We start from the raw sequence: 11,583 nt of genomic DNA on the forward strand, positions 1-11,583 counted from the left end.
GAGAGAGAGAGAGAGAAATAATGTTTATATGACCCCTCCAATAGCTAATATCAACTGCTGCACTGTCCAGAATAATCTTTTTAATGCCTATAATAACACACACATACAATACAAACCTATATCCAATAGGAAGACTCAAAATTACTAAATGTCCTTCACAAAATGTCCTTCCCACATTCAACCAGTTCCAAAGCAACAGACTTTTCTACTAAGACGTCTTAAAAAGAGGGAAAAAAGATATAGTAAAAAGATTCAAAACTAAACTATCTGTACTGTATGTGTGTTTGTATGCCTGCACAAAATGTGTGTGTATGTAAGAAGATGGAAGAGACTATCCACTGAAGAGGCCCATTAACCAGATGCTACTACAGCGAACACACAATAGGAGGGAATGAGGGAGCTGGGAGGAGCAGTGAAAGAGGACTTGGGTTCAGGCAGCCAAGGGAACATAAACTCCCCTCCCCCCCAGTGATAGTTGGCCTTTTGCTCCTTCCTTGCATCTTTCAACCTCCGCCAAAAGTGAACCGAAGTCATTCCTCATGCCACTTGCGCCAAGGTGACGAGGTCACGGGCGGCGAGGAGGAGAGTGCGAGAGAGCAGCAAGGAGTGGGAGAGAGAATTAAGTTGAAAAGTGAATTAATGCCTAATTAAATATGGCACTAGTTTCCTCAACTATCATGCAACGGTGTAGGGATACAATTATCTCCCTCCACTGTTATGTCAACGTATAATAACCATCATAATTTTCTGAAAGATCACATTGTGATTATCTAACAAATTGCTCTGTCTTCTTGAAAATGAAAAGCAAGTGATTGAAAGTCTAAAAACCCCTTAAATTTCATCAACTCATTCATGTCTTCATACTCAAACGACAATAAATGCTGTGATTTATTCATCTAAGGGGGAGTTCATCGTTTTAAAGCAGCCATTGAATAATAAATCACTGTACATAATAATGTTTCATTACTGCACTTAGTGTATCCCATAGAATCATAATATTATTGTTATGGCCTAAGTATCCACCCACTGGATAAATGAGAAAAACTGTGTGAGGGTGTGTGTGTACGTAAATGTATTACAATATAGGAGGAATGAAAAAGGACAAATGAATGAGCAATAACCAATTAAACATAATGACTAATGCACTGAGTTAATAATATATGTGTTAATGGTTTAATGGCCAAGGATGAAATGTCCTTGTCTTTGTGTTAGTGAATCATAATCAGCTCCTGAAGACAGCTTTTAAATGCATGAATCATAATAGGTTGAGAGGTACCTCGTGCCCTCTGAATCACGGCCCTCGCCTTCCCCACTTTTCCTCCAATCTCTTGGCTTTTCACAGCCTTTCTGTTTTTTCGGGCAGACAAAGTGATGACTACTTTATTGCCGGTCAAATTCAAATAACTTGATTAGAGACTTTTCTCTCTCGCCTTGCCTTTCTCAGGGCTGTCAACAAGTGTGCTGTGACTTAGCTCATGGTCTATTATTAGCCAAGTCTGGCCAGTGGGCTGGCTTGCTGGTGGCCTGTTTTCAGTTTATTTTTGAAAGGGGACCCTTGAAACTCCAATGAACTTGTCGTGGCCAAAACCTTTAACAATTCATTCTTATGTTACTGGATCTTCTGAGGAGCCAGTGAGCCCAACTGATTGATTTGTCACTATTTTCATATGTGTCATATATATTCAGATGGATTTTTAGAAATGTCAAAATAAAGTGCGTTAGTAAGGTGTAATGGCTTCAGTGCACTGTTGCATATATGCCAGAAGTTTTGTGACCACATTCTGCCCAATGATTTTCCCTTATTTAGTGTTTAGAACAGTGCTGTTGAACATAGCTATCCAAAATATCATTCAATTGGGTTGACATCTAGTGACTGTTTAAGCCATTGCATATGATTCACATCATTGTCATACTCAAACCATTTGGTGCCCTGTATGGAAACAGAGGAATTTTTATATGCTTTATTGAGGGTTTTTCTTTGATTTGCCACCAGTCTGTAGATGTGCAGTATGAGTGTGTCTGTAACATGCAATGTGGAGGGCAAAAACACATGGCTGACAGGTAACTGGGGCAAAGGAGAAACAGGGAAGGTTAGTTATTGTAGGTAGTACTGTCCAAAGAGAGAGATGAGATTAAAAAGGGAGACAAGAAATGATGTAGTAACCAGGGGAGACAGCGGTTGGTGAACTGTCCGTCCATCTATCAAGACTATAATAATGCATTCCAGACATCTCTGTGGCTTTTTCTCTATGTCTGCTCATGCATGTGTGTGCATATTGTACATGAGTGCATCCATGCGAGTGTGTGTGTGTGTAGCTTTCTGTCACATTAATCCATGTTGTCGGATCATTTCTGAATACTGATGACAGGGTTGATTTTTCATGTGAATGAGTGAAAGGGGCTGAGTTATGATCGTGTCCGTATGCAGGTGCCCTCCTTGTACCACAAATGGACAACTGCACCAGCTCTTTATCATTATTAGCAGACCTCCCATAGCTCTAACAAAATACAGACTGCATACACTGTACCCTGACTCTATTTTATTTGTCCATTAATGCCATTTTCCTGCTGCTGCTCCTGCTGCCTCTACAATCTCTACTCCTTTCTCCTCTCAAGAGCAGCTTGAAGAAGCATGGTGCACCACAGGATTTATGATCAATCTGAACAGTTGTAGTCCATGTCTTGGAGAATCGGTTTGTGTGCATGTTGCAGTCCACTAAAGATGAATAATACCCTGTGAGATCTTGTGAAAAAGCCTTATGAATATCAAAAAGGTTTTCTTGCATGTTAGCTTGGTAGTTATGATCCATCTTAGTCTTGTGTTACATTTTGCATATTAGCCTATAGGCAACTGCAGAGTGACTGAAGGCTCACCAAATGTTTTTCATTTTGTAATCAAACATGGGTAGAATCATCGCCCACCCTCTGGATTTTGTTGGCTATTTAGCAAGTGTATGTTTTGATATCAGCCACATCTCTTTCTCTCTCTGTATTTATGTAATATGCTTCTTTCTTGCAGTGTCAAACCCAGAAATATCTATAAAATAACTCCATCCACAAGTAAGACGCAAAGGTGTTATCGATTGTGCTTTCTGTGACAAGCAGTACCACGTAACTGAACAAGTCAGACAGCAAGAAAATGACACATTTTCTGCTGACGATCTGCCACTGCATGACCACACCAAGTGGTTTCCTATTTGCCACACATCTTACACGCCTAAAAACACCATAACTCGGCTCACTCATCTCTTGCAGTGAGCTGCCACTGATATTGGATTTCTGCCCTTTTCAGATTAAAATCACTCAAATACAAGATTGTGGATTGTGTCCATATTAAAAAAATGTGCTTGCATCAGCGTTCTGCGAGATGGGTTTCACTTAAACCATGAATGCACTGTGAACTCTGACTCGAGAATTGCTCCAACTGTTCGCTTATCCTTTCTGTCCGTCAGTCTGTCTATCACAGAGGCTGACACTCACTGCTAATACTATTTTGCTGAATTGCTTACATATGTGGTATCTCCTTGAGTCTGGTAGATTTTACATCTTTAATGCATTTCTCCTTGAATTATTTCGCTCTCTGCCCTCTCTTGTGTTGACCTGTAGAGAAAACGCAGCTGTGTGTTGTCTACTGAAGGATCAGGCTCCGGACTGACTCAAGCTTTCATCTTGTCCTCACTTACCTGCCTCAGACTGAGAGTGGAAGCTGACACTAACAAAAAGGAAGAATTATGACTTCCATTTGAATAAATTCCCTCCGTCCTGCTAGCGTTGATTAAGCTGTTTCTGTTGTTGAAGCAGATGACAGCAGAATCCTGTCTCCTCTCTCTAATTTTATCAGAGATGCAACAAATCAACCCTCGACCCGCATCGAACTCATAGGGCGAAAACACCATTAACGGACATTTTCTCGGCAGGAATATGATTTGACAGCTTAATTTTCATCTACAAACAAGAAAGCTAATCAATCACGTCACTAAGAGCAGATTTTTCATCCTACATTCCCTCAGGTCATTTGGCTACAGAAAGTTATTAGAGATGAGGAAATGATTAATATTCTGATACTGTGTATATGAGAAATGTTTATATATAAGGTCTCTGCCCTTCTGTATGTAGTTAACCATTGGTTACTCTATGAATGCTCGAGTAAAATCAGTTAAATATTGATTATAAATAAATATTCTATCTTCATTAAGACAGTGTACTTCTGCAGCCGTGCTATAAAACCAAAGTAATAATGCATTCATGAATTCTCCTGGATGATATACTGTTATGTCTCAAGTACATGAGCCCATTCACAGTCAACTATTGCTAACCTCCGCCTCCTGGATAGTGACCTCTGCCTCAGGGCACATTAACATTTCTGTTTAGTGCAGGTGTGCAGTATAGCCAGCCTCAGCGGGTAATGATGCATAAGATTTTCTCTGTTAGCTACGCTACACTACGCATTCACACAATGTAAGCAAATGGGCTACAAGGGCAAAGTCTCACCACTGAGTTTATGCTGAGCTCCAAATGTCATCATATCTTATACAGTAGAAATGTCTTTGCTGTGTGGACGCTATTTGTAGGCATTGTTTGGGGTGTAATTTCTACACTGATACACAAATTAATTTTAAAATTTTACTTATTATTATTACAGACCTCATGTTGATAAAAATTAATAACTTAATAAAACATTTAAACTTTAAATTTGAGATCCATTATTTAGAAATTTGGCCTTGGGTACTATTCTGTGCACAGTAGGAGATAAGATGAACATTTAATGATCCCCATTAGAGGTGAAATCAGGTTGTTCACCAGAGCAGGCCATATAGAACTTTATGAGCATAGTTTTAAACTAAAAGAAGTCTCATTTCTATTAATTCAAAAGTGATATCTTCATTTCTATAAGCCTCACCTCACAAGTTCAAGTCTTAGGTCATGTGATGATGATTTCAGGTGGAAGACATCATGAACATTATGCTGACTCTCCTGTTTTACTTACAGCCATGTTCACAATCATGTGGTGTATCCATGTAGTGGCAGGGCTACATGCAGAACAAAGCCAACTTTCAGAGTCAAAAATAAACCTCAAAATGTTGGAACAACAAACACTAAATATTGTCCCTTAAATATACAGCCTGAACCAAGAGCTAAGAGTTTAATCAATGTTTACTCACAGATGCACAGCAGTACACACTGATATCTTCTTATTTGACAACAGTCTTTATTCTTATTGGCAACAATAATGAGACTGGATAGCATCACAAGGTAGCTGGCAAACTGTTATCATAATAACAGTCCGAGTCAAATATCTTTTTTCATAGCTCAATAGGCATCCACATCTCAGAAATCAACCTGGGCACATAACATTATGATTATCGTTAAAAAGAGCTAAGCAATGCCTTCACTTCATTAAGCAAGTATAGTGTTATCAGACACTGACATACTGCAGGCGCTATACCATTGAAAATGCTCCAGCAGGAAGAATTTGAGTCCAGTATGGCAGACCAAGAGAAAAAGGCTGCACCTAAGGTAAATACCATCTTTTCTACAGAAATAACATGCATGCAATCCTGTCAGTCATATTGTTCCTGGACACAGACACTGTTCTCTATCTTGGCTCTGGCTGTATATTGTAGACCCTGACTGTGGTTACCCAGTATCTGTAACACTAAGAGAATATGTGTCTCCACACTGGATGTTATCTGACTATTACTCAACTCATCTGAAAACAATGACAGGCACATTTATCCTAATAATTCTAAAAGATTCATCATCTAGCTCAAGAGCAGTTTTTTTTAGTTTTTATGTATTTTAGCTTGTTCTCATTGGAGGCTGTGCCACATAGCTGACAGACCAACAGGTAGTGGAAAAACTCAAGTAGGATAGCCATTTTGCTATATTTCTATTGGATTATGTACTCAATGTTACAAAATGTTTTGTTGACACTGAATAACCCGATAAATTAAACTTTTTAAACATTTTCGCAATATAAATAAATATTTGAATGGGTTATTGTGAGACAACAGACTACGGGCAAAACTTGACCAACAGTTGGACCTATTGGTGTTGTTAACCAAATGATGTGTGCATGTAACCATGCAGACACAAGGGAAATAAAACTCAAATTGCAATATGTTGTTGCAATTGGTGCCAAACCGACCTGCTCCTGGTGTACTGTGGCATTTAGTTTTGCTCTTTTAAAAAGATTAGAGATAAAGGATTAGATATAATCAAGTGTGAGCCAATGTTTTTTTTTCTGTCTTAAATCCTGAATATTTATAACAAAAAGTAATTAAATTACATTTATTAGGTTATACTCTTTAGAAAAATTCCCTGTTGTGATTTAATTTTGCAGTCTGTTTATGTATTCCTCTATTAGAAAGTTGTATTTATCACTAAATTCTCAAGATTAAAGGAGAATAAAAATGATGTAATCCAATGCAACCTGAAAGGTCTTGTATGTTTCTGCTGCTAGCGGGTGAGGAAGACTCCCTCATGGTGGTGGTGATGATGATGATGATGGTAGCGATTGAAACAGATGTTGCAGATGAATTGGCAGGTGTAGTACTGTAACTGCCTCTCCACCTCTCTCAATCTTCCTCATCTAGCCCTACATTCTGTCCACTGGATGAATTCTGTCCAATCCATCAGCAACCATCTACCCTGCTACTTATGGACATTCAGGCCGGACACAATGGCAGTGGGAAATCACATGTCAGACGACTTCATGGTAGATGACTTTAATATCCGCCACAGTAGCCAGAGAGGCTATACACTAGAATCATTCAATAGCCAATGAAGCCGCGGGCAACTAAACCAATATGGCGTGCTACAGCAGAATGGATGTGTTCCATGGAAGCCCTGTCGGTCGCAGTGTAATTTAATCCAGCCCTTAGGACAAGCATCTCTCAACAGAAATGGAAAAAAAAAAGTTAGAAATGGAGAATTGAGGGAGTAGATGAATTGTATAACCCTTCGCTAACCCCCATCTACGCTCCCAACTTTGGAGAGTTCCATTTTTCCCTCGTCTCATTTAGTATGACTGTCAATGCAAATTGGCTATAAAAGCAAAGGAAAATCTGGTTACTTTTTACCAGACAAATGGGCAAACACCTGGTTGTTGAAAGCCCTCTGGAAAGGATTTGTTTTGTGGACAAGCTTGAGAGAAAACACCTATTCACCACGGAAACAACGGCAAACATTAGGAAGGCGCTTTTTTTCCCCTTTTTAAAAAAAATCCAGTCTCTAACTCTAATGTGTTACAGAGCAGGGAGAGGAAGTGCAAAACACGTGAAATGAATAACGGACAGAAGTCTTGGCTGGCTGTCAGGTTAACAGCATTTATAATGCTGTTAACCTGACAAAGGTGCCAATTTGCAAAACAGATCTCAGTGTGTAGAGCTCGCCTCAGCTACGCTGTAGACTCTTAAACGCCGTCTCTGAGAGAACGAGAAAAACACAAAGACGCACGGGTTTGACAGCCACCTAGAGCTACATTAACACCACAGGCCAAATTGTACAGATAAACAGATACAAGTATAGTATTACCAGCAGCGTTTAGCGGGAGAGTGTTAACTGTCAAAACGGACACCCCCTCGCTGAGAAGGAATTTATACAGGTTTATTAGCCCACAAAGTGCAAAAATCTTTCAACTTTTCCTTCAACAGCTGAAGCAATAATGCATTACACTGCATGATATTGCCCTAATGCCACCCATTTGAGAACATAACTGTGCTTCCTTGTAATATCAGCGTATCCCTGTGACAAATGTGTTTGGGGCGAGCGGCGGTGACTGTGCCTACTGTCAGTGACTCCTCCGTCTCCCCTGCACGGAATAGTTTGTAGTGGGAGGACAAACGCAACTCAATTCCACTATATCACCTTGCTTTGATAAAACCTAATTTCCCAGGGGCTTCAACTTCAGATGAACTCAGTTCCTATGCCAAGACGCAGACAACTTAACAACTAACGCGAGCTGAATGGGAGCATAACATAATGCAGAGAGGAGGGCACTCCTTTTTGAAGGATACAGTGTTGTGCAGCAGGGGTTGTGAGCTATAACTTTCAAACTGTCTCAATTTAACTCCCCCTTGAATTCCATTGCCATTTTAGGGAAGAGTTTTCCACGAGTGATGAGAGCAGTGTGAAAAGCTTGGCTGAAAGCAGAGCATGAAAGTGTCTGCTCGGATCACTGTAATGCCACTCTTAAAGCTCTGTGCTGAAGTTATGAAAACATGGGTGAGGGATTGTGTGTGTGTGTGTGTGTATAGGTGTGTGTGTGTGTGTGTGTGTCTTGCTCTGCTGTATTAAAAGAAAAACATTAGGTCAGGGAAAGGGCTGTCTAGGTCTGTAATTCATTTCAGGTTAGGTTGTTTGGCATTTTTCTGTGAATGCATGTGGGATTTTGTGCAGCTTTGAAAGGATATCACACAACATAATATTACTTATTATATATTACTATATTGATATGAAAATAATATTCATATGAATTAATTATATTAATAATTAGCTGCAATTGTCTCATTGCTATCACTGCAGACTTCGTTATACGTTACTACTGTTATATCTACAACCGGGTGATCAGTTAAAGAAAAAGCCAAAATAAACGAGAGGAGAAATATGACAAGGGTCCACTTGTCTCCTTAAAGGGAAGGGTCACTGCAAATCAATACAGCGCTATTCTGTGTGTAACCTCTATCCTATTATGAAAAAATTTTATAAATACTGATGTGAGTGAGTCATATTCTGTTCAATTTTGGTGCTCCATCCCTGCAGTAGAGAAACTGTTCTGTCTGCTCCTGGTTACCTAACACCTTACTAAAACACTTCATGCTGTTTTTTTACTTTACATTTTTCATCCACCTGTATGTATGCTGTGTGCAGAACTGTAAAAACTCACAGATGTAGTAGTATTCTCTGCCCGGTCTGAACTCGAAGCCCAAGGAGAAGGGAGTGAAGAGCTGAAACTTCTCTGAAAACTTGAGTGGTCCGTTCGGGGAGTGCGGCCTGTTGCACTCCCAGCGTTTGAAGCCCTTGGCGGTGTGGTCGCACGTGCTGTAGCCATCGTAGTTAACCATATAGAGGACATAGCGCTCCGTCCGCTCCTCGAGCACCGTGTCTTCGTAGTGAGGGCAATAGACATCCAGGTAGTCGTTTATGCACACGTCAATGTGGTAGTCCCCACGATGGAACCTGGTTGCAAAACAGAAGAGAGCAGAGACGGGAAAAGGTTAACTTTTTGATATTTACACAAAGTACGAGTATAATTACAGACCACCTGATTTTGAAGAATGTACATACACTTCTAAAAACATACTAAAATCTTAATGCATCTGTGTTGATGCATAAATAGTGCTTCAGTTATTATGCATAAAAGTTTGTTTGAATTCAGCACATATATACTGAGAATTCCGGTTTGATCTCTCTGCACTCTTTCAGTGTTGTGTGGAAATTTACAAGCGCCAGCACTCTCATCTTCTGGCTTCAATAAATTTGGGTGGGTTGGCTTATCTATAAATCTATCATTGCAAAAGATATTTACTCACACATACACACATCTGGCTTCCGAATGATAGCAAACTGAAGTATCCAAGCCTGAGAAAATATGCTTACAAAAAACAATTATAGGTTTCTTAAAAGAGAAAAAAAAAAACATCAAACAACATAAATACAGATAACCTCAGGCTGAGTGCAAAGTAGAAATAATCATGGATACAGGATGGATCCAGACAGTAAATGTCATGATAGGAAAAATACAGAGCCTGGCTGTCTCTGAGGGCTGTGCGGTGAGGCATCTTTACAACTGCAATGATCTAGAACAGGCCACACAGGGTCAGAGGGCTTCAATATATACAGACAGATTCATCAAAAGGCCATACACTGTCACAAGCTCGCATCTACACACAAACATACACACAATACACAATTTCCTCTTCTGTTGCCCACAAATAGGTCTCTCACCTGTGGAATTTCTGCAAAATTAGAGAGCAGCAGAGTTTCTTTCTGGGTCTAGGATGGTATGATCCTAACCTTGGTGTCACAGGGGGAAAACACTGACCACCTGTAAACATGCTGGGGAGGCCCTCAATTTAGCACACACTTGAAGCACTCTGAGTAACCTATGAGCCACAAAATTGCACCAAATAGACACACACACACATACACACACACACACACACACAGCTGGTGCCACTGACTCATTTCGCCCATAAGCCAGGTGGTGCAAGTTTATAATTGAGACCCAGTCGTTAATGTTGTAAGAGCACAACCTGACAAGAGTTTTGACAAAACTTTTAATTGAAAAGTGCCACCGCTGTCTTTAAGAAGGTCTCCTCAAGCTCCAGAATGCACAAGGGGCAGAGCGTATAACAGGCCAAAACTATTTTATCCTGAGGACTCTGGAGCCTCAGGATTAACATACTGAAGCAGTACAAATGCAACATGGTGACCTCTTTCTCTCGCCATGCAGTCGTGTCTGTTTGTGCAGTCTGTCATTTTTCCGTGATGGAGAGGAGGTTGTGTGGCTCAGGTACTATTTGTTTGATTGACATCCTCCTGGGTGGGTCCATATTCTTTATATGTTTAGACTGTATCTATAATTTTGTTATCATCCTGGAAGAGGGATCACTCCTCTGTTGGTTTTTCTTTAGTTTATTTACCATTAACCATTCTTTGGGAGTTTTTCCTTTTCAGATTCGAGTGTCTAATTATAGAGGGCAACCTCTGAGACAAATATGATTCTTAAAAAAGCAAGAACTGTTCTATAGAACAATTCTTTCAGTTTGCCTGGAAATATCATAAATATACCCCCAAAAAATGTTTTATTTTATTGATTTGCACTAAATCTTAGAGATGGAAATGCTATGCTGCATAATGGTATAAAAATGTCAGTACTTTCTTCTGCCTCTTCCTCATCCTCCTTTTCCCTGCTGCTCTCTTGTTTTCTCTATTCAAAACTACAACTCTGCTCGTTACTTCAACGTGATGTTTTGTGTTCTGACTCTGAAGAATGGATTTTTCTAAGATCAAATCACCGTATATGCACTGAAAACGCTTATCCTGCTTGGCTGCGCTTACTTCAATCTGCAGTATGTCTAGACAAGCTACACAGAATTACAATCAAAATGCAAACCAGACCACTTGTTTTTGAAGATCAAATAGCAATTTGAGCAAAATCTGGCTTTGACGCCTTCACTTGTCACTTAATTTATGTTGGTGTAATTGAATGATTAATGTAACAATCAAGCGACAAATCGAACCGCAGCCATTTCTCATTAATGTGATCATGTGTGTCTGCTGGTTCTCTGCTCTGTGTATTTATTTATGTGCGTGTGTGTGTATGAGAGCATGAGCTAGCATGAAATGTTGCTTTTCTGTGTTTACCCATGTAGGGTAAATACCAAAGTGAGGGTGTTTACAACCAAGGCATGGAGTAGCTCATCTGTAACATCTCATTTAAAACATGTCTGTAGAGGTCCAGGAAGAGCCATGCATCTCTCTCACTGCTTTAAAATGTCACTGACTTAATGGTCACATCCTCCCATCCGCTTACCCCAGCTTGTGTGTGTGTACTGTATGTGCACTGTGTGTGTGTGT

General features: G+C 39.9%; 1 protein-coding gene across 2 annotated transcripts in view; it reads right to left on the minus strand.

Moving 5' to 3' along the window:
• The window catches only part of efna5b (ephrin-A5b), an 89,870-nt gene that overhangs the window by 7,877 nt on the left and 70,410 nt on the right, over positions 1-11,583 (minus strand). For both annotated transcript variants that reach the window (XM_035659140.1, XM_035659139.1), the window contains exon 2: positions 8,888-9,180. In XM_035659140.1, coding sequence (XP_035515033.1) covers positions 8,888-9,180 — 293 coding nt within the window. The remainder of the gene's footprint in view (positions 1-8,887; positions 9,181-11,583) is intronic.

This window comes from Morone saxatilis, unplaced genomic scaffold (assembly GCF_004916995.1).
Source record: "Morone saxatilis isolate NCDOM2014 unplaced genomic scaffold, NCSU_SB_2.0 Contig16, whole genome shotgun sequence".
NCBI lineage: Eukaryota > Metazoa > Chordata > Actinopteri > Moronidae > Morone > Morone saxatilis.